General features: G+C 35.2%; 1 protein-coding gene across 2 annotated transcripts in view; it reads left to right on the forward strand.

The window, feature by feature from the left end:
- Window positions 1–24,260, forward strand: part of SUSD1 (sushi domain containing 1) — a 292,834-nt gene that overhangs the window by 118,518 nt on the left and 150,056 nt on the right. For both annotated transcript variants that reach the window (XM_074280878.1, XM_074280879.1), the window contains exons 6-8: window positions 9,899–10,078; window positions 18,039–18,136; window positions 20,548–20,734. In XM_074280878.1, the coding sequence (XP_074136979.1) occupies window positions 9,899–10,078; window positions 18,039–18,136; window positions 20,548–20,734 (465 nt within the window). The remainder of the gene's footprint in view (window positions 1–9,898; window positions 10,079–18,038; window positions 18,137–20,547; window positions 20,735–24,260) is intronic.

Here is a 24,260-nt window from a genome sequence, read left to right on the forward strand (position 1 = left end):
CTGGCACCCATCTGATTCCTTCTTCATCTGTAGAGATACAAGCAAACCCTCTCCCCAAAAGCAGTTAACCTATCTGGTCCCTTCCATTCACCACTTTCTGGGTCTCTCCATATCACCTGGTGATTATCTAAAAATAGTGGAGCTGCTCACACTGGATACTGCCCTTCTGTTGGGCTATAAAACCTGTCTGCCACAACCAGTGCATCTTTATCAAAAATTAAAAAATTAATGGTACAAAGTGCTATATTTAGAAGTTCTCTAGGGTTACCTGTGGTTCCCCCTTTCTTTTGTTTTTGGAGGAGTGCCTTAATATCTCTGTTTCTCCTCTCTACTATTGCCTGACTTTGCTCTGTTTCTCTTCTCTACTATTGCTCTGAACTTCAAGTTCAGAGTTCTGGCCCATAACATGAGAGAGGTTAAATGATTAAGTTATTTAACTTAAGCTAGCAGAGATCTGAGAGAGGATTTGAACTTTCTAACACTTACTGTGCCAACTAGGTGCCAGATGACACAACAGTCTGTAAGTCAAATGCCTATCATGTCTCTTGGTTGAATGGTTTGATGGATGACTTTTAGTAACAAAGAGCAATGAAATTGCTTTTTGTTTATACACAAAATCACAGAATTTCATTGGCTTTCTGGTATAGTCCCAACCCCCCCAAATAATGCCTGTGATAACATACACAGCTAGCTAGAAACATTCAGAAAAATAAATGGTGGCATTGGCAGGGAGATAGTGCCTGTAATATGTGTCAACCATGGCAGAACAAAACTGTGAGGAATTCCCAATATTCAACCCAAACCCTTGGATGTCCACAGAATATCATAGAGTCTGAACCCTGGCAGTCTTGAGAAAGAGACTTCAGCTTTATTAGAAGATTCATTTTTCAATCTGGACTAGTTTCTGATCTGGGGAGACTTAGTGAAGGGCGGGATAAAAGAAGTGGAGAGAGCATCAGGTGGGAGGTTTTTAAATGGACAGTAAACTTGTAGAATTTTTTAAAAAGTGGTTTGGAATTCTTTAGGCCTCCCTTTAATTTTCCCTAGAACTACCACAAGAATACTCAAATTTCTATGACTAGCCCACATGAATTTCTCACACACTTGGAAGATGGAAGATATTTGTTAGGATCCTCTAGCTCAAATTAGCCATGCTTAGTAATTCTTGAGAAAGGCTACTTGCAGCTTTTATCTTTTTGGCATATGTGGAATATTAGTTGCATGTTCAGAGATACCTGATATATGGAGTTGCTCCTGCTTTGATACTAAATGCTCACAGCCTTATGGTTTATTTATTTTACTGTTGGCTGCTTTCCTCATTACTCTATTTGTCAAATCAGGGAAAATGATACATTTCCAATCAACCAAATAATAAATATTTACTAAGCATATCCTACTACTGTTGGGATATAGTACACATGTTTGATTGGAAAGGGATAGAGAAAGTTAAGAAAGATAGGAAGTAGCAGGAAATAGGACTGGAAAAGTAGGTTGAAATTAGAATATGTATAACAGGGCCTTGAATTTCAGATTAAGGAAGCAATAAGGAAATACCAAACGTTTTGAACTCCATGATGGCATAAAAATGGTGAATTAGTGAAAAGGGTGTTTGTTGTATTTGGAGTCAGAAATCCTGGATAAAAATCCCAACTCACTTGATTTACTGACTGTGCATGCTTGGGCAAGACAGTCTCTCTGGGCTTCAATTTTCTCATCTTGAATTGATGAGGGATTGGATTAAATAGTCTCTGAATTCTCTCCCACTTTAGAGTTATGTTCCCATAATCTGGCAGTAGTCAAAAAAGATAGAGATAGATAACAGGAAGATCATTGGTGAAGTCTTGAATTAGAGTGGTGATAATGCAAATAAAAATTAGAGGAAGGAAAGAGAGTAAGCCTTTATAGAGCACTTACCCTGTGGCAGGCACTGTGCCAAGTGCTTTAAATTTTTTTTATTTTATAAATATTTACTTGTTTGAGACTTAAAACATTGCAAGAAGGGTGCTATTATGATTCCCAGACTGAGTTAGACAGAGGTTAACTGATTTGCTCAGTCATACAGCTAGAAAATTTCTGAGACAGAATTTTCACTCAGTGAAGGCTTAGAGATCTCTCTGCTACATCACCAGCTGCTGCAAATAAATTAAGTGACATTTTGAAGAAACAATTAAATAGGATTGGATGTGAATGGGGAGAAGGGAAAAGAAAAAGTCAAATTGATTTCTAGGTTTCAATTCTTTACAAATAGAGAATGATGATACCATTATTAGAAATAGGGAGATTGTCTCTCTTTTTTTTTTTTTTTTAATTCTTTGTCATAAGTGATATCTCTCTGGGAAGGAAAGATACATCGAGTAATGTAGCTGATATAAAATTTATTGCCTTCTCTTTGTGATATCATGTAGATATATAGATATTTAAGAAGTGACCAAGTGGCTTAAACCTGAATTCAAATTTGATCTCAAACACTTACTACTTGTGAACCCTGGCAAGTCACTAAACCTGTTTGTCTTAATCAGTTGGAGAAATAATATAGGGCATTTCTTTTAAGATGTGTTCAGAATGCTTCAATTTACCCGGAAAAGAGTAACCTCTTTTAAGAACTGCAGACTTCTAATAACTATATGAAAAATACTCCAAAGGACTAATAACAAAAGAATGCAAATGAAAAGAATTCTAAGTTTTACTTTATACATAGCAAATTATAGTCAGTGTTGGAGGGGCTTTGGGAAGAGAAGCAATGTAAGACATTGTTGATGGAACCATGAATTGTAACTATTTTGTAAAGCAATTTGGAATTATTCAAAAAAACTAAAAAAGAGTGAAATAGCCAGACCCTTTTATCCAAATATCCTGCTGCTATGTATATACCCCAAAAGGATCAAATAAAAAAAGAAAGAATTTATCAAAATATCCACAACAGAACTTTTTATGGTAACCAAAAAAACCCCCCAAAAAACAAAAAAACAAAACAATTCCATTGATTCAGGAATGGCTAAATATAGCCTATAAATGGAAATGGAAACAGCAAAAACCTAAAACTGAACACTGTGCTCTGATGACTATGCTTGGACTTGGAGAAAATTTGAGAAAATGAACGTTCTTCCTCTTTTCAAGTATGAGTAGGACTTCCAGGTGTAAAATTCTACCTAATTCTTTATGTGAATGTGAATGTGAATGAAGATACTTTTTTGCAAAGTTGGTTACCATCAAGACCGATGGTTGATTGACACCATTTTCAATCTCTTTTTAAAAAAAACTCATTTGTAATGCCATCTTCATTTCTTGAAACATAACTCCCTCTTTCCCTACCCAAAAAAAACACTACATCAAAATATTAGCTCTATCTACCCAGATTACTTAACGTGCAACAAGAAAATTGGATTTACACACATATATTATATCTAGGTTATACTGTAACACATGTAAAATGTATGAGATTGCCTGTCATCTACGGGAGGGAATAGAGGAAGGGAGGGGAAAATCTGGAAAAATGAATACAAGGGATAATGTTACAAAAAAAATTACTCATGCATATATACTGTCAAAAAAAAAAAAAAAAAGAAAACAGAGACATTCACCTCTAATCATGATATAAGCCTATACATTTAGGGTTTTGTCTTTGTTGCTTTTGGTTTTTGTTATTGTTGTTGTTTGGTTGGTTGGTTTTTATAAAGAGAAACACCAGAGCAATAAAATGAACTAATCCATAGTGAATAGAAGGATGACCTCATGGCCAAGAAGACCTGAGTTCTAGTCCTATCCCTTACAAATTTTGGCTATATGACCTTGGAAAAGTCATATCTACTCAAAACCCCAAGCAATGATCTAAAATTCAGAGTTTCACATAAGATGCCAATCTGCATCAGTGCAAAGTATTTCCACCCTGAGATTTCTCCACAGAAATGAAATCAGAAGTTCAAATATTCTACTTTTCCCCTCCAAAAAACAATAATCATTTTCATGTTAATGTTAATAGCAATAGAATATTTGTATTTACACAGATATTATCATAAAGTTAATTGTTAGTTATGCATGTTAGAAGCTATTATAGGACATTAACTTCTGCCACCCATCGTATATATTTGTCTAATCATTAATAAATATGTACTTGAGTATTAAAAAAAAAAAAGCACTACATCAATACAAGTGACAATAAATACAATATTCCATACCTAGACCTCACTCACATTCCTCCTCTGGTTATCCTGAATGTGTGACCTTAAGCAAGTTACTTAATCTCTCAGGGTCATAGATAACTCTGAAACTATAAATTGCAAAGAAGTCTGTGCTGAGAAAGAAAATTCTTTACTGAGACGGTACTTATACCTATGAAATTATAGTTCCAGCTTAAAAAAAAAAAAATATATATATATATATATATACACACACACACACATATATATATGTAAAATCATTACCACAAAAGCATACATATATATATATGTATGTATATATCACAAAAGCATTGTAAGCATGGTTAAACTGTGTGGAGCTCAGTAAATAATTTTTTAAAAATTAAATATAAATTTTGCTTCAATAATCCACTCAATAGGAAGTATCCTTACAGCAGAATTTAGAGTTATTTCCTAGTGGATAATGGAGAAACTTAGAAAATTATGCTAATGTATCATATTAAAATAGATATTATTATCTTGAATCCTGTAAATTCAATACTTTTCCCCCCATTGACCTTCAATACAAAATTATCAAAATGTGTATCCAATGAAAAAACTGTGGTCCCTAAAAAATGTTTCTTGTTCTGGAATTATCTTTAACTTTCCCAAAGAAGGGACTTTTTGTTCCTGTGACAAATCATATGGCATAACTATTAAAATTATTGACATCATCTTCATTTCTCAGTATTTTTCTCCCTTTTCCTTCCCCAGACAGTTATCCCTTGTATCAATTAAAAAAAAAAAAAAGCAAGAAAGGATTCAGCAAAGGAATTCAGCAAAACTAGTCATCTTTTCAGCTGAGTCTGACAGTATATGCAAAGAAGGGAGGAAGGTATATTTTTCTTCTTTCTTCTTCTAATTGATCATTATAATGAGGGGACCCAGAAACTCTGAAATTTCTCTTCAAGGAGAAATTCTCCGTGAACCCTGCTTCTGAGACCCATCCCAGGGAACTAAGATAAAGTGGTTTATCTTGGTGGGACTAGTTGAAGTAATCTCATTTAGCTGGACATCTAGATTTAGAGTGACCCCTATTGTTGGCTCAAAATCACTCCCAGTAAGTGGTCTCATCTAGACCTGGGGTCAGTGACAGCTTTGAGGGAATCTCATTTGATTGAAACTTCTCAGATTTCCTTATAAAAACGGCAATTTTACGCTCAGTCCTTGCAGAACACCTGATATGCCATCCCTGGTATAGCAGCAATCTCTACCCACTGAAATGATATTCTCTTTCAGCGTTACCCTCTCTTTATCCTCACTTATTTCCCTAATGAGACTTTATATCTCTCTGTCAGGATTTCTCTACTAGAAACTTTATTTTTCTGCCACTAAGGAATTTAGCCTTTCTATTCATGCATAGCAAAGGCTGATTTCCCAATGCCAATAATAAACCTCTTTTTATCAGTCTAGCTTTTCAGGTTCATAAATTACTTTATGAAGGACTTCTGAACCACCAAAAGGCAGTTTCCACAACTTCCTGTCTTTCATCAAATCTTAAAGGGGATTTAGGGGAGCCAAACCTCTTCATTTGGTTCCCTGAACCCTGAACCTGCCACTAACCTCATCTTCTAACTCCCTGACCACCAAGAATCCTAATCTCATCATTTTGGTTCCCTAAATCTAATCTCATCAATTATAGTTTCATATTCTTCAATTTCACTTGTTTTTTTTTTTCCTCATTTATGTCCTTCTAGTCATTGTATTTACTATTTTCCTGTTTCTACTTACTTCACTTTGATTTAGGTCATATACTGTACTTCTTATAGTTTATATTCATAGTTCCTTATGGTCCAGTAATATATTCTTATACATTTTGTTTAACCATTTCCCAAACAATGAGCATTTCTCTTATTTCAGTTCCTTGATACTATAAGAAGCGATGTAGCAAATATTTGGTGCATATGAGATTTCACTTTCTTTGACATTCTTGATATCCTGTAATGGAATCTCTAGGTCATTTTAGTTACTTTCTTAGTATAATTCCAAACTGGATTGCAAAACTGCCAATTCACAACTCTACCAACAGTGTAATAGTAAGCTTGTCTTTTGACAATGATATAACCATCTTAACATGTGATACCATTTAGAGACTTTGATATCCACATTTTATTTGCAAAGTTGAGAAAGACAAAATTAAAGTTGTCAACATACCTTTTGTTACTGTTGAGTCATTTTAGTCATGTCTGGCTTCAGGATCCCATCTGGGATGTTTTTGGCAAAGATACCGCAATGATTTGCCTTTTCCTTCTCTAGCTTATTTTATAGATGAGGAAAGTGAGGTAAACAGGATTAAGTGACTTGCCCAGAATGGCATAGTTCCTGACTACAGGGCATTGAGCCACTTAGCTGCTACCTCACAAGTAAATAATAGCTAGGTTCATGAAAAGTTGTTTATAACCTGAATTTTATAATGTGACTTATATTTTCCTTTTGATTTCATTATAAAAGGCCATTAGATGTTATAATTTAAATTTCCCATTTACTGTATTTTCTTTTTAACATTTTAATTTGTTCATTTAAGCATATCCTTTTCTCTTTCCCGCTACCCCATCAAAATTGAAAAAAAAAGAAAGAAAAGAAAATTTGTTATATTAAATTCCAGTTGATTTCTAATTGCCAGTGGAGCTAAATATTTGTTCCAATCTCTCTGTTTTTCTATCCTTTGTGCAGAAATTACTGGTATATAAACACATACACTCACATACATATTACGTAATTAGTACTTGACTTGGAATCAGAGATCTGGGTTCCTTACACGGCTCTGCCACTAACAGGCTTTGTGACCTTTCAAGTTATTTAGCTTGTAGACTTGCTCTTCTCTTTGTATAAGGAGATTGGACTAACTCTAAATATGCTATATTTTTCATAATTCCATATGGGCAGCTAGATGGGCTGGCTGAAGACCAATATTCAAATCTGGCCTCAGACACATCCTAGCTGTATGATACTAGATAAGTCACTGAATTCTGTTTACCTCAATTTCTTCATCTTTAAAATGAGCTGCAGAAGGAAATGGCAAACCATTCCAATATCTTTTCCAAGAGAACCCCAAAAGAGGTCACAAGAGTCAGGCACAACTGAAAATGATTAATAATTCTATTATTTTGATTTAAATGCATCAGAGAAAATATATTTAAAGCAATTCAACCAATTTTTGGTAATTCTCTAATTGATCTGTTTCATCAATTTGGACTTATATGTCCTGTGTTTTCTTAAAGCAAGATATTAATAATGTTATTTGCAAAGAAAAACTGGAAAGAGTTGACAAAAATATCTAACATGTCTCTGATAGAACTTGTGTTTTGTTCCTTTCATTTAGATAATTAATACATTTGAATTTCTTATAGAGTCACTTCCAGGAAGTACAATGTAATAGAAAAGGCTTAGGTGTCTTCATCTATAAAATGAGGGGATTACTGTAGATAATCCTAAAGTCTCTCTCAGCTGACACTTTGAGAATTGCTCATGGGACCCTAGAAGGCTGGTTCAGGCCTGTCTTTGCCATTTTCTCTTTTGGGGGACCTTAAATCATTGAATATCCCATAGTGTCTTCACATGCAAAAAAGCAAAAATGGTTGCAGTTTCATGTAGGGTTCCTTTTAGATTTAGATTTAGAGATGACCAGAGACTATTTCTTTTTTTCTTTCTTTCTTTTTTTTTTTTTTTTTTCCTGAGGCTGGGGTTAAGTGACTTGCCCAGGGTCACACAACTAGGAAGTGTTAAGTGTCTGAGACCAGATTTGAACTTGGGTCCTCCTGAACTCAAGGCTGGTGCTCTATCCACTGCACCACCTAGCTGCCCCAACCAGAGACTATTTCAAGCCTCAGATTTTCCACATGAGGAAAGGGAAACCAAGGGAGGTTTAAAGGCTTGTTCAGTGTCTCATTTGTATAAGGACATGCAGAGAAATATTAAAACATCAGCATAAATACACAACACAAAAACATATATTACATATATACATATCTGCATGTATGTATATTGGTATATACACGTGTGCATACACGTAAGCATTCATACATATATATATATAAATGACATATGTATTTTAAAATTTAGTCTGTATTAACATTTTCTCTATCACTTTTTAAAGTTTACAGACAGTCAACTAAATAATAAATCAAGTCCTAATTTGTAGTATTTACTGATTTCCAAGGTATAAATTTTCACATTGAAACTCTTATCATTATCAGGAGCAAGGTCCAGCATACCCTGGCATTTACAATAAATTGAATAAATGAATGAAAAAGTACTCAATAAGCATTTGCTATGTATTAAGCTCTGGAAATGCAAATAGAAAAAGTGAGAAAGCTTTTCTCTCACAAAGCTCTACTTGGAGAAAATCTAGAGACAGAAAGTTCCTAGTTATAAATACTATTCATGAGCTTAGCTTTAGTGCATTTGGAAAGGTAAAGAAGTGCCAAGGTTGGGAAACAATGAAGCAGGAAGAAGAGGAAGGCCCAATGGTCCTCAAGGTGTATTTAAAGATAAGATGGCAGCAGCCTAGATTTGTAAAGTATAGTGAGTAAAATCTGAATCCATAGTTGTCTGTCTCTATAACCGCGATTCTCTTCCACTATGTTATACTAGTTGTTGTTATAAGGATTAAATGGAATAGTATATAATCACGGTGCTATAATTTTGTAAGTATATATAAGTGTGAGCTATATAAATGTGAGTACAACTTCTCTGGGTTTCAGTTTCCTTATCTATAAAATGAAGGGATTGGGTTAGATCTCTCTTTCTCTGTCTCTGTGTGTGCATTTAAACACTGGTCTGGGAAGGCACTAAACCTTGATTACATATATAGGTAAGTACGAAACAGGAGTCTGGGCATGTGCCAAATCCTGTTACATATATAAATATGTAAGATTGGGATACCAATGTATTGTTGATACAGTAGTGAACTGATCCAACCATCTGGAGAACAGTTTGGAACTAAGTCTATAGGGCTGTAACTCTAATCATACCTTTTGACTCAGCAATACAACTCTAGGTCTGTATACCCAAAAGATGAAAGAAAAGAGAAAAAATGATCTATTTGTGTCAAAATATTGATAATAGCTCTTCTTGTGGTGAGAAAGAATTGGAAATAGAAGGGATGCCCATCAATTGGGAAATGACTAAACAAGTTGTGGTATATGATTCTGATGGAGTGTGTAGAATGGATTGAAAAAACCTGGGAAGACATGTAAACTGATACAAAATAAAGTGAGCAGAACCAGAACATTGTAGTGTATAGTACATAATAGTACTGTAAGAATGACCAACTGTGAATTCTGATCAAGGCAGAAATCAAGGCAAAATCCCAAAAAAGCCATGATGAAAAATGCTATCAGAGCAAGAACTGATGAACTTTAAATTCAGTAAAGCACACATTTTTACTCTATTTTTATTGTCTTCACTTGCAACATGGCTTATGTGAAAATATGTTTTGCATGACTTCACATGTATAATTGATATAAAATTTCTAGCTTTCTCAAGTTGGGAGAAAGGGTGAGAGTGAGGAGCTCAAAAATTTTACAAATGATTTTAAAGCATTTTTTACATGTAATTGGGAAACAATGAAAAAAATTAACAATGAAAAAGGGTCCTTTTTTGTTTTCCTTTTATTCATTTTCTCTTTTCATATATAGATAGATAAATGTATTTATATATGTATGCATATGTTTATACTTATATCTAAATATGAAAATATATGTGTATTATTTATATTGCAGAGATAAAGTGTGGCATCCCACCAGTGATCCAACATGCTATCCTTGTGGGGAACTACAGCTCTAATCTAGGAAGTATAGTCTACTATACTTGTGTAGATGGCTTTGAGAGCACTGGAGGGAACCTTACCTCACTTTGCACAGCAGAAGGTATCTGGAAGAAAAACACCTTACGTTGCACAGGTATAGACTGTGTCCTCTCTTTAGCATTTGGCATTATTAATTACCCCTTCTTCCCCAAAACTCTCTCCTTTAAGCTGTCAAGACCTTGATTTTTTCAGGTTTTCCTCTTATCTCTCTGCTCCTTTTCAGGCTCCTTTTCCTGTTCATCTATGTCACTTCCACTAATTATGGTAAGGCTTTTTCCTGAACCTTCTTCTTTCTCTCTCTTTTTTTTTTATGCTATCTCACTTAGCTTGCACAAGTTCAAATATTCTCATTCTCTGTCTCTGTCTGTCTGTCTCTCTCCCCCTCTTCTTCTCCTCCCTCCACAGCCAGATCCACATATACATTCATACACATACACACATATATATCTATGTCTGTGTGGATATCCAGTCCTGGGTTCTCAGTTTCATTTATACACTACCAACTGCCTTTGGATGTTCTATAGATGTCTCAAACTGAATCTCAAAAAAGAACTCATTATTTTGTCCCTAAACCATATTCTCTAATACATATAGTATAACTCATGAAATATACAGGTTCTGCCTGAGTCATTCTGTAGAGAAGTAATGTAAATCTCATATTTCATTATCCTCACAACAGCCTAGTGAAGGATGTGAGATGAGCAGAGGACAAATATTCATAGTTGGAGAGACTGAGAAAAAGTAACTTGTGAAGGACATATGGCCACAGAAGATCAGACCAGCTGTCTCTACAGCCTATTTGGGCTGCTATATCAAGGGCTAGTTTGTGAGGGAGTATGGCACTGATTTCAAAAGGTTAGGAATGTAGTTGAAACCTCCCTCATTTCTTCTATATCAGGATCATATCATAAATCAAGGCCAGAGGTAGAAAGGGTCTCCTGATTCCCACTCCAGAGCTTGAGCCCATCTAAGTGCTCTCAGAATTCACTGGGAATCAAACATTAGTCATGCTTTATATAAAACAAGGGGATTCACATGGGAGATAGTAGCATATTAATTAACTGATGCTTAGAAAGCACTTTGAAGAACAAACATGTTATATAACTGCTAATTATAATTATCCCTATCAGCTTGGCTATCTTGAACAAAATTTGTGCCTGCAATAATTTTCATGGATTAATGTAAGATGTTTCACTGAAAGAAAGAGGAAATAGCCACTCCACAGGCTGCAGTGATAGTTCTTGAGAAGAGCCTTAAGGAAGCAGACAGGATTCACAGTTAAATTGAAATTTAGCCAAGTCCATTATTGAGAATAATAATAAAAGGTATACTTTTGACTTACAATTTACAAAGTACTATCCTCACGACAACACCCATATAGTTCATAGTCAAATAAGATCTTATGCATATTCATAAATCATATGTAGTATAAACTTGTAATTCAAACTACAAGTATGATAATGTGACTAGATTATTAGGATCACACCCCATTTTACCAAGGAGGAGATTGGAACTCAAAATTTAATTGACAGGCTCAAAACCTTTCCCTCCTCTTGGTATAATGCAGATTTTCTCTGGATGTGAGTGGTTTCTGAACATGTGGTCAGATTAATTTTCATGGCTCTTTCTTTGAGCTCATCCTTATCCCTTCCTTCCTCTTTTCTCTTTTATTCCTTCTCTTTATCCTAAGTACTGCTTCATTTTCAAATTTCATTTTTCAAAAACTGTTCTAAGCTATTCACATGTGTGCTTTTATTGTTTACATTTTCCTTCTTCCCCTTTTTCTTTCTATTTTTTTATTCCTTCCTTCTACTTTTTACCCTTTTCTTGACCCCCTATTCCACTCATCTTTCTCTTTCTCTTTACATTTTATTTTTTAGTGTCAGACTAAGTTGAATTATTTATCTCTACTGACTTGAGATGTATCTAGTTACTTAGTGGATGTCACTCAGACCCTTTTTCATTGATTCAGTAATGAAGATCCTTGCCTTGTCTGGGGCTCAAACTCCAGTCAAGAGCTAACATGTCCAGTGTTTTGTTTTGTTTTGTTTTTTTGGTGGGGGAAGGGAAGTCAGGGAATAGTGGTGGTGGTTTAAAGACCAGTTTGAAGCTGGAAACTCCAGACACCTGGAAATTGGTAACATCAGTTGTCTGGAAAACCAGGTGGAGACTTCGTGCTTGGTGAGCCAGTATACAGTACATCCAGATCAAAGAGGCTCGATTCTCTTTTGATAAGACTGTGCCTGGCTTTTATCCAATTGGACTAATTTGGTTCTTGATGTTTATGACTTTAGTTAATAATTATAAGATTGATGATTACCCTGTGCAGCTCCCTTCAGGATGACATCTTTGCTAGAACAGCAATCATTTAACCATAAAATTTTCCCTTGTACCCTAACAGCAGTAATATTTGTCCTGAGCCCTGATTATAGATGCCTTGTTGTGGAAGGAAGGGAGAAAAGAGGAAAAAGAAAGGAAGGAAGGAAGGAGGAAAGGGAATGAAGGAAAGGAAAGAAAGGGAAGGGAAGGGAAGAGAAGGGAAAGAAGGGAGGGAGGGAGGGAGGAAGAAAGGAAGAAAAAAAAAGGAAGGAAGGAAGAAAAAAAGGGAGGGAGGAGGGAAGGAAAGAAGAGAGAGAGGGAAGAGGGAGGAAGGAAGGAGGGAAGGGGGAGGGAGAGAGAGAAAAAGAGGGAGAAAGAGAAGGAGGAGGAGGAGGAAGACAATGAGAAGAAGAAGGAGAAGGAGGAGAATGAAGAGGAGGAGGAGGAGAAGGAGGAGGAGAAAGAAAAATGCTTCTGAGTTTTTATTAACCTTTCTCTTTCTCTCCCATATAAATGGATACAATTACATAAATATATGCATTGCATGTATGTTTCCATGCATATGAAAACTTGCACAGCCTGTCCTATGGTATCAGACTATAAAATAACAAAATTGATTTTGTAACAAATATACTACAATTTTTCTATCTAGATGAACATTGTTCATCAAAATAGTTACCTTGGAAGGATATGACGCTGATATTGCTCAGACTTTTTTTTTTTTTTTTTGGAGTGCCTTTTATGAATTGGTTTACAAGTCAAATTGATTAATTAGGTGCTACATTGGATAGGGCACCAGGCAATCAAGCAAGCCTCATCTTCCTGAGTTCAAATCTGGCTTCAGATACTGTATGACCTTAGGTAAAAACAAATAAACTGTTTGATTCAGTTTCTGCTTCAGTTTCTTCATCTGTAAAGTGAGCTGGAGAAGGAAATGGCAAACCACTCCAGTATCTTTGCTTAATAAACTTCCAGATGATTAAACACAAATTAAAAAGAAAAAAATGAAGAACCAGATTATGAGCTATTCAAGAAAATTAGTTTTGTTACTTAATAATCAGACTGTTTCTTTAAATAAATTTTTGTTGATGCCATTTTAAAAATATCATTATAATTTCTTCTGGTATCACTATATCTTTTTTTTCCCTCCCAGGCTGCCATCCTATATGACAAAGAATATTTTTAAAAATAAAGAAAAAGATGAAAAAAATTAGTATAACTGAACAATACATCAAAAAAGTCTGAAAATATGGGTAACATAGCTAATATACTCATGGACCTCTTCTTCTGCAAATGGGTAGAATGGGAGTAACTTCTTATATCTTTGCTTTTGAGACATGTTTTTTCTTTATAATTTTGCACCATTCACCACTTGTGTGAATGTGTGCGTGTTTAATTTACATTGTTATAATGTGTCTATTTTTTGTGCTCATTCCAAGATTTATTGTGTATATCACATTCATAATTTCTTATAGCATACTAATATGCCTTTACATTGAAATTCGTTTAGCTGTTCTCATTACTTTGTTTCCAATTCTTTGCTCAGACTTTATTTTTGTTTCAAAATCAAACGAGCTAATCCAAATTTGCTCAGTGTTGGCAAAGGAACAAATGTTACAAATCAGAGCTTGATTTATTGCTTTATTGATTGTCTAGACTTAAGAAAGTAATGGAGAAAATGTTGATGTGAATTAAATTTAAAAGTGTGTCAGGTGTACAAATTTTTTTTTTTGGCTTGGGGAATTGGTTGTTAAATATTTACCAGCACATCCCTGCCTCTAATGGGATTTCTCAATTTTAGCATTTATGTTATTTGTTCCAGAATGATTTTAGGTTATTTCCAAAAATCGTATCTATCCTGAAAAAAATAGAGATTTTTTTCTACCACTGACATTAGGTAAAAGCATGGGTCTCTCCAGATAAATATAAAACAGAATTAAGTAATTAGAATTTCATATTAGTGCTTACTATGTACCAATTATTGTGCTTTACAAATATTAAGTGTTATTATGCTTTATGAATATTATATATAAGGTAATATAAGTGCTTTATGAATATTATCTCATTCGATCCCCACAACTTTTGGAGATAAGTGCTATTATCCCCATTTTACAGATAATAACTCGCATTTAAATACTGGAAAAAAAAAAGCGCTACATCTATATAGCACTTACTATGCCCCAGACACTGTGATAAGTGCTTTATAATTATCTTATTTAATGATCTCATTTGATAATAATACCCCAGGTATTATTATCCTCATCTTACAGATAAGAAAATTGAAGCAAATAGAGAATAAAAGATTGTAGTCAGGATCACATGGGCATTAAATGTCTAAAGTCAGATTTGAACTCATGTTTTCCTGACTCCAGGACCAGGGTTCTATGCACTTCACCATTTAGCTACCAATTGACCATTAGAACAAGTGCATAATTATCTCATGGGGACTACTTTGAAAGAAAGTCTTCATTTAGATAGATGAGGTCTAGTGCACTTGCTTAGAAAAATCAATTATGTTACTCTTTATATGGTAACATTCCAAACCTACCAGATTCTATGTTTAGGAGGTTACCAAATTTCTTTGAGATTAATGTATGGAGGTGAGGGTCATGGTCAAAGTGAGCCCTCATCTGTCATGCATGATACTAAAAGGAGAGAATGAGAGTAAGTACCAGTCAATAAAGAGATTTTAAAAAAAATCAGGTCTAGGACCTTTATAGCAATAAGTTTGAAGTGGGCATACAAATCACAGGTCAGTAAATGAAAACAGTCTTTCTGGGGGAAAGGATGTCTTTTAGTCAGAGTAGGAACAGAACAATGCATAGCTGGGCCAACAGGATTTTCTGCTCAGTGGGGCCTAGCCTCACCCGAATTTGGAACTTTGAGCATCCCTTCTGCTTGTGCCTGTACTCGATAGTCACAAAGAAGCAAGCATGTTTCATTTGGCACCGAGAGATTTCTAAGAAAGTAATTCTTACTCTTCCCTCTGAGACTGAGTTTGAGCCAAAAAAAGGGTCTTTGAAATGCTTGACACTAATCTTTTCTAACATTCTGGTCCCACTTACATAGAGCTTGCAACACCAGATGGGAGCAGGTGGTATTTGTTCATTTGCAGCTGTCATTAGTGGAAAACTAAAAGGAAGAATGGAGAGTTAGAGATAGAGACAGAGACAGAGAGACAGACATATACACAGAGGGAGAGAAAAAGAGAGACAGACAGACAGAGACAGAGACAAAGTCACAGAGACAGAGACAGACAGAAACAGAGAGACAGAATTAGAGAGAGAGACAAAGAGAAACAGAGACAGAAAGAGACAAAGATACAGAGAGAGAGAGAGAGAGAGAGAGAGAGAGAGAGAGAGAGAGAGAGAGAGAGAGAGAGAGAGAGAGAGAGAGAGAGAGAGAGAGAGAGAGAGAGACAAAGAGAACATCTTTTATGTTTGTTTCACTTATTTCTTTGGCTTCTTTACTCAGGAGAGGGGCCTCTAGCAGAAGATTCATGTCCTCCCTGTGTAAATCAACATACTGGGGCTTTTCTTTTCAGTGGTTCATCAAAAGGGAAGTGGTTTGGTTTGGAATGTTTTTGTTCTCTGGAATGGTCAGTGAGGCAACAGAGTTATATGTGAATGATCAGAGAGACTCAGAGCCCCAGAGACATAAGCTGCTATTTCTGGACACCTGTGGTATATTCATTTGATGTTAAAATTTGAAAGAGATCTTAGATATAATTGATCAATTCAATAAATATTTATAAGAATAATAGCTAACATATATATGTTATATATGTATTGACTATTTAATTTGAACCTTACAAATTTGTAAGTGTTATAATTATAGAATATTCATTTTACAAATAAAGAAAACGGAGACAAAGGGATTTAGTTCCTGGGGATATACAGCTGGTAAGTATCAAAAGCATCATTTGAATTCAGGCCTTCTTGACTTTAAATCTTGGACTCTGCCCACTGTGCCTTATTTAATTAATGCTTCTGATTTACTAAGAGATTGTGCTAAGTACTGGTATACAAAGGAAAAAATTCCAGAGAACTTATATTCTCTGGGGAAACCCAGGATGGGAAAGCAAATGGAAACTGATAAATATAATACAATGTACAGAGTGTAGGGGAGAGCAAAGAGCAGTTCTATATAAAATACCCTGGTCTCAGTGGGGAATGGGAAGCTAATGGAGAAGTATCTTAGAAAAACAGTGATACTGGTGTTGTAATCAATTATTAGATGGTACTGTGAATATGGGCCTCAAAGTAGTCCTTGTTTAGTACATTCTCACATTAAGATAGTTGAATAGATTTGAGTTCAATTAGTGAGCACAAGATTAACTAAGTTGATCTATGAAAATATTGGACTTATCTCAGAATAGGCCTCTTGGGTGTAAGTCTTGAAAAGAAATTTGCTTGAGGCAATAAAAAATAATCAGGGAATGTGGTTGGTTTTTTTTTTTTTTAACCTTATTTTAGATTAGGAGTTATTAACCTCTTGTGTGTGTGTGTGTCATGTGGACACTTTAAGCAATCTGGTAAAGCCCTATGGATCCCTTCTGAAAAACCTGTTTTTAAATGCATACAATAAAAAAACAAAGGACTATAAAAGAAATCAATTATATTGGAATATAGTAATCAATATATATGTATATATCTGGGTATGTATACATATATATGTAAACACATACATGTACATAAACACACATACATTTAAAATTTACATACTCCAGGATAAGAACCTGTGACTTAGAGATCTGTCCTCTCCTTACCTGATGGGGGGGGGGGGGAAAGCATCACTTGGAATATTGCTCCTTAATAGAATGAGGACTTCTTTCAGTGTTTTTCACTAATTTTTAAAGAAATTGTAAATTACATTTAAAGTTTACTCCCTGAGAGGGAACTGATGTTTTATAAATACTGCTTTAACTTAGGCCATAGGAGACCAACTTAGTTTTCAGAGAGGCCTCTTGTGATAGCAGGGAATAGTTTGCATATTGGTATAATGTTGTTTGACATGAGATTCCCTTTAAAAACAAACATGAAAATCCAGAGAAATCAATGAGCTCCTCACTGAGCTGGAACAAACTACTCAAACCTACAGGGTCTATCTCTGCCTTTCTTAGAATTATCACTGACCTTGGAATTAATCTCTAATACCTTGGTGCCCCTTTACTTGATTAGCATGAGTAGAGAAAAGGATGAAATACTTCTTGGGATTGCTGATTCATCATGGAGCCCAATCTAAACTCCCTTTTAGCTTCAGGCTAATTGGAACCACAGTGGCCCCCAGTGGGCTGTCAGATTAATCACAGGCTGATATTCCTCATCTCAAGGGGGTGGGGTGAAGTGGGGAAACTATTCTCTATCTTAGTGATTACCCAGCTTTCATGAATTATGTATGAGCATTCAAGTTGTTGTTGGGTTAGTTTGTGTTGATATCAAATTATTAACAATGATCATTAGCAAATAAATGAGATCATTCTCTCATCCATCTCTGTTAGGATTTTTCTTTTCTTTTTCTTTCTTTCCTTTTTTTTTTTTTTTTTTTTTTTTTTTTTTTTTTTTTTTTTTTTTTTAAAGGCAATGGAGATTAAGTGTATTGCCCAGCATCAGCTAGTTAGTGTTAAATGTCTTGAGGTTACATCTGAATTTGCTTCAGGGTTATACAGCTGCCCCATATTAGGATTTTTCAAGGCTACATTAATAATAGTGCATTATTATTTTTTTTAAATCCAGAAAAAAAGACATCAATTACCAATGTGTTTGTGTTTAATGATACCTGTGTGAAATGGAGAGTGACTCCAGGAAGAGAAGACTTGAAGATGGCATATCTGGTAAGGGAAACAATTGGTTTTTCTTCCTGGTAGAAAAGAGGGCATATTGGAGTCAAAATTTAATTACAGGCTTAATTAAGTGTAACAATGATTAGGACCATATTTATTAGGATCCTGTTCTTTTGGGAGTTTCCTAATCCACTTGCTGTCCAATCCTAGAACCATTTCAATTCATTTTAGTCTAATCCTAGAGGCTGATTGTCTTGTCACTTTAATTCCTAAATGTTCTAGATAATTCTCTACTAGGGCTAAACATTTTTTGGAGAAGTTGCTGATGAGTTTTCTCACCTTGAGTACTAATGAATTAGCAGGTCCAATTCCTATCCCTATCAATTTAGCAGTTGTTAAATGCCTCCTATGTGTTAGGTACTGTAAATGCAAAACCAAAACAGTTCTTTCCCTCACAAAGTTCCTATTCTACGGAGAGAAACATGCACAAAGATAAGTAAATACATAGGCAAGGAGGTGGTGCAGTGGATACAGCACAAGGCTTGGAGTCAGGAAGATCTGAATTCGAATCAAATCTGAGACACATATTAGCTGTGTGAACCTGGGTGAGACACTTAACCCTGTTTACTTGAGTTTCCTTGTCTCTAAAATGAACCAGAGAAGAAAATGGTAAAACTACTCCAGCATCTTTGCCAAAGAAAACTTCAAGTTGGGTCATGAAGACTGGATGACTGGAAAAATTACTGAATAACAAGTAGATACATAATAAAAGGGAATGGGGTAAGGCTTTCAAGAACATCTCTGCATCAAGGACATATTTTCCCACATTTAGTCTAACGCCTATGAGTTGTTGGTCCAATAGAGAGGTGTGTTTACCTGATAAATGTATCAAAGCTCAGCAGCTTGTCAATTACTTTAGTGTCCATGGAAGTTATTTGATTGATTTACTCAATTGAATGTGCCTCCCTCCAACACCTAACCCTAACCATGTATTTACATATGTTTGATGATGATTTTTGCTCTAAATCTATGATCCTGTGAAATGATAAAGAGGAAAGGGCTCCTGTTAAAAATGAATCATTAGCATAGGAAATTCATGTGTCAGTTTGTATAGAAATTTTTATTTCAATATTATTAAAGTTAAATACTATTAAAATATTAAAATGTTTATTCACTCATTTATCTTTTGATTGATTCATTTATTTATTTTGAGACTGGGTTTCCCTGTCTGTGTCAAGCTGGAAGTACAGCAGCCCAATCCCAATATGAATCAGCTCAGAAGCTTTGACCTGCAGCATTTCTAAAACCCTGTTGGTTTTCTCCTCCTTTGGCAACTTGATGATTCCATGCTCTTGACAGGGTAGGGGATGAGGGGATTGAGTTGACTATGTCTGTGCTGCACTTAATGCAGATATTTTATTGACTTTAACCATATTTCAGTTCAACACTCAAGCTCAAGTGATGAAATAGCCTTAGCCTTCCCCAACTTCAGGAATGAGAAACCATGTCAGGTCTCCATTACAAATATATATATATACATATATATATATATGTATATATATATATATGTATATATATATATATACATATATATATATATATATATATATATATATATATATTTAAAACAACAGCTTTAATTTTAAAACTGTACTTTTGTGTTTGTTACTGATTTTTAAAAACTGTTGTTCATTTCATGTTATTTTAACTGTTTAAAAATGAGTACTATATTTGCTGGACCGCTAGGTAGCTACATTGGATAGAATGCTGGGTTTGGAGTCAGGAAGACTCATCTTCATAAGTTCAGATCTGGTCTGAAACACTTACTAGCTGTTTGGCTTTGGGTAAGTGACTTAACCCTGTTTGCCTCAGTTTCTCTTCTGTAAAATGAGCTGCAGAAGGAAATGCCAAACCACTGTAGTATCTTTGTCAAAACAAAATAAAACAAAAACAAGAACAAAAAACCCAAATGGCATCATTAAGAGAAGAATGCAATTGAAAAACAACTGACCAACCACATTATTTTTGTTCTACTTTTCTTCAGATATATACAGTTAAAAGAAGAGATTTATTTGCTTGCATTTTGGTATTTTCATTAGTATTTATTTCTGAGATCATATGACTAAATGAGAGGTAGAGGTTAGAATAGCCTGCTTTTTACCTGCTGGTAGATCATTTCAGAATGATAACAAAGGTCTTTACTATAAGCTATCTTTTGTTTGGAAGAAGAGGGTTAGCTATATAGAAATGGCTCTATTAGACTTCTAGGATCCAATTTTTAGATATTTAGATACCTGGTAGCCAATTCATTTGTGACTTATCACCTTCAGCAAAGTAGTTTGGTGTGGAATGAAGTTTTGGGGGATGAGGTGGGGAGTACAGAAGTTAGAGTTCAAGAAAAATGGAGTTTCTATGATCTTTTTTCATCTAGCTGACTGAAAACAACTTTTCTTTCATTACAGATACATGTTCAAGGACAGCAACGAGATCAGACAGAATTTGTCCATGAGGACTTGTTGAACTTCACCACAAGCAGTCAGGAGCCTGAGGTCTGCCTACATCTGGATCAGGGTACCAACTATACTGTGACCATTAGGATTACCTTTCCTAGGCTATCTATGCCTGTAACTGTCAGGATTCAAACAGCTGGTAGGTGGTAGCGAAGTTATGTTCATGTATAATCCTTAAATCATAGCTTACTCCTCTCTGTGAAAGTAGAGGTAATGTAGGGAAGTTCCTAGAGAGTCAGGAGTGGGTTAGCTGACCCAGTTTCAGAATATATCAATAAGTAGGAGACTGCCCTGGAATGTAGGTGAGTAGATGAAAAATGAAAATGAAGGTGAGATCCAGATGAAATGGGTAAACCTTATTCAACACATAGACTTTTGGGAGCTCAGTAAAGATGCAGCAGAAACCTTTTATAATTTTGATTTCAGGGAAATAGGATCTCACCTATACCAGTAAACCATTTAAGCTCTCTCTTCTCATTTCTATTTCTCAGTTTCTTTGACTTCCTTCAAGTCCCAGCTTAAAATTCTTCAAAAATCTTTTTTCCCAATTCCTTTTAAATTTGGTGCATTCCCTCTGCTAATTTTTTCCAATTTATCCTGTATATATCTAGTTTGTATATAATTGTTTGCATGTTTTCTCCTTCATTAGACTGTGAACTGCTTGAAAACAGGATCTGTCTTTTTTCTTTGCTCACAGAAACTGTTCATTTCTTTTACATTTCCTTGTAAAAAGATAATTCATTTCCTTAGCCATAATAAGATTGTTGCCTTTTGCCCACAAATTAGAGTCACATTCTAAACTGACATGTAAAATGGCCAAATACATTTTTCCCCTCATGTTTTCTATTAGAACTATATATTCTCACCAGCCCTGAAGTCAGGAGGACCTGAGTTCAAATCTGGTCTCAGACACTTAATACTTCTTAGCTGTGTGACCCTGGGCGAGTCATTTAACCCCAACAACAACAACAGAAAAAACCTCACCACAAAACAACAACAGAAAACACTATATATTCTTCCCAGTCCCATGTGAAACTTACCTTTTATACTAAAAGTAAAATTAAGCCCAAACTGATTGTATTACATAGTACTTTACTGATATTTGGATACTCAGATGAATATATAATCTCATCAATTTATACAATCCTTCCAATGAAGCTAATTGCAGTGCATCTTTGCCTGCCCTTCCAGGTGACTGTTGACTATGTGCTTCTATAGAGAATCTGTCATCTTACTAGAGGCCATTTCTATAAATATCCTGACATCATCAGGATACAAGTGGAGTATCTCAGCTGTCATATTATTCTACACTCATTTTAATCCTGACATATCCCTGGTGACATCATTAACTCTGGATCTCCTTTGAAATTCCTCATTTGTCATATATTGTTGATTGCTTATCCTCATGATGAACATCTCATATATTGATGTCAAGTTATCTTTTTTTTGAGGGTAGATATATATTTGTATTATATTTAATTCAATTAAACAAACATTTATTGTACATTTGCTATGTGCCAAGTCCTGAGCTCTAGTGGTCATGAAGGTGGCTGAAGCAGGAACTGTCCACAATCTTAGACTTTAAAGCACTTAAGCTTGGTCAGACTTCAAAAGACACCAGTTATCCATTACATCCCAGACCAGCAATAGTTGTTCTTGTCACTGGATTTCAATGACTCTGGAAAAGTGAAAAAGGCTAACAATTTTGTTCAATTCTGCCTCATTTAGATCCAGTTCAGGTACCCTATGATATCATGGATCCTCTTCAAAAACAAAGGACAAACTACAACAAGAATTTTATAGCACAAAAACCAGACCATAATTGTCTTCAGAAGCCAGGTAGAAGAATCTAGTCTTTGAATTAAACTCTTCTAAGCAGGTGGCACTGGGCAACTAGGTGGCAAAGTGGATAGAGTGCCAGGCCTACGGTCAGGAAGACTCATCTTTCTGAGTTCAAATTTGGCCTCAGACACTTATTAATTGGATGACCCTGGGCAAGTCACTTAACTCCATTTGCCTTAGTTTTCTCTCCTATAAAATGAGCTGTAGAAGTTCCAGAATCTTTGCCAAGAAAACCCCAAATGGGGTCACAAAGAGTCAGATACAATGGAAAAATAATTGAACAACGAAAGCCTTCTTTCTCCCTATCTTTCTTTTCTCCCTTTCAGATTATCACAAATTTAGAGCTGGAATCATTAATAAACATTTAAATTCAGGTGTATGTGTGTGTGTGTGGTGGAACATGTATGCTTGCACATGTAGGAAGTAGGGGAATTTGAATGGACTCAATCAGATCGCCTCCCTCCCCTTAAAGGAATTGAAAGTGTCTGGGTCCTGATAAATTTATCATGTGAGAAGATATTTATTGAATCAATTACTCATAATCTACAGATTAATTATAGAAAAAGCTCTTGGTCACTTGAGGTATCTTTGAAAGTCATTGGTTAACTTGGAGTGTTATTACACAAGAAGAGGATTTGTAGTGGTTGAGAAAACTTGGTCCTGGCCTTTGTGTTATCTGTAAAATAATGAGCCTGTTCAGAACCCAGGGATTTAATCATCTATCAGTTTAGTAGTAGCAGTCATTCCCACCATCCTTTAGAGGTGGAGAGAAAGAAAGTGTCTCTGCCAAAGCTTTGTCCTTGTTCTCTTTTGATTAGAGGAAAACCTTGTGAAATTTGGAGGATTGGTGTGTTTGTAGTTTTTTATTTACATCTTAGCAGTGTCCTTGAGACAGCAGATTCTGGCAGCAGTGTCTGTATTGGGAGGTAGGAACAGACTGTCTATGATGAAAAAAACAAATTCAAGGTTCTCTGATGAGTCCAATAGAAATTGTACACCAGACTTAAGGGAGACTTTGTTAGTGAGTATGAGACTTTGTTAGTAAGTATAACACAAAGGAGAGGAACGACTTGGAATAACCAGAATCTGGTTATCTCTTTGCCACCCATGCTCTCCAAGCACTTTTTCCATAATCAAATGTTTTAGGGAGAGATTCTGTCACAGTCTTTTGGAGGGATGTTTTGTTTCAACTATTAATATCATAATAAATGGCTTTGCTTTGCAAAATCTAATTAATCATGGTGGGAAAGTGCACTGGTAGGGCCTCATGAACTTTACTACAAGAAACCATTCCAACTCCTTAGGACTATTCCCAGGGTAATACTTTAAAATCCTAAACTTAGAGATTGAAAAGCCATCTGGTCTAATTTCTTTATTTTACAGATGAGGAAACTGAGGGCTAGAGAAAGGAAACTTATCTTTAGGCTCATATGGACTGATCTTCATCCTGGGAGCTTGACCCACAATGGTCAGAATCTTTCCTTTTGGCCTGCTGCCCCTACCTGGATCATTCCAGGAAAGTCTTCAAGATAAACTTAGATATAGCCAAATCTAGGGTGTTTCAATGGTAGGTACCTACATAGATACTCAAAATACAATGTAATTATGGCTATAGGACAGTTTATTTCATGCTAAAAGAAATACAGAAAACCTCAAGGTTGAACAAATATAGAAACATAAAATATTTATATAGCTCATCAACTCCCCTCCTTCAAAAGAAAACTGAACTTAGAGTTGCTATTAGGGTAACCTTTTGTTATTTTTGCTGGCAGAACTGCTAGTATCCCTCTGTAGTTAGACTCCCACTGAAATTAAACATGCTT

This window comes from Sminthopsis crassicaudata, chromosome 1 (assembly GCF_048593235.1).
Source record: "Sminthopsis crassicaudata isolate SCR6 chromosome 1, ASM4859323v1, whole genome shotgun sequence".
In the NCBI taxonomy this organism is placed as follows: domain Eukaryota; kingdom Metazoa; phylum Chordata; class Mammalia; order Dasyuromorphia; family Dasyuridae; genus Sminthopsis; species Sminthopsis crassicaudata.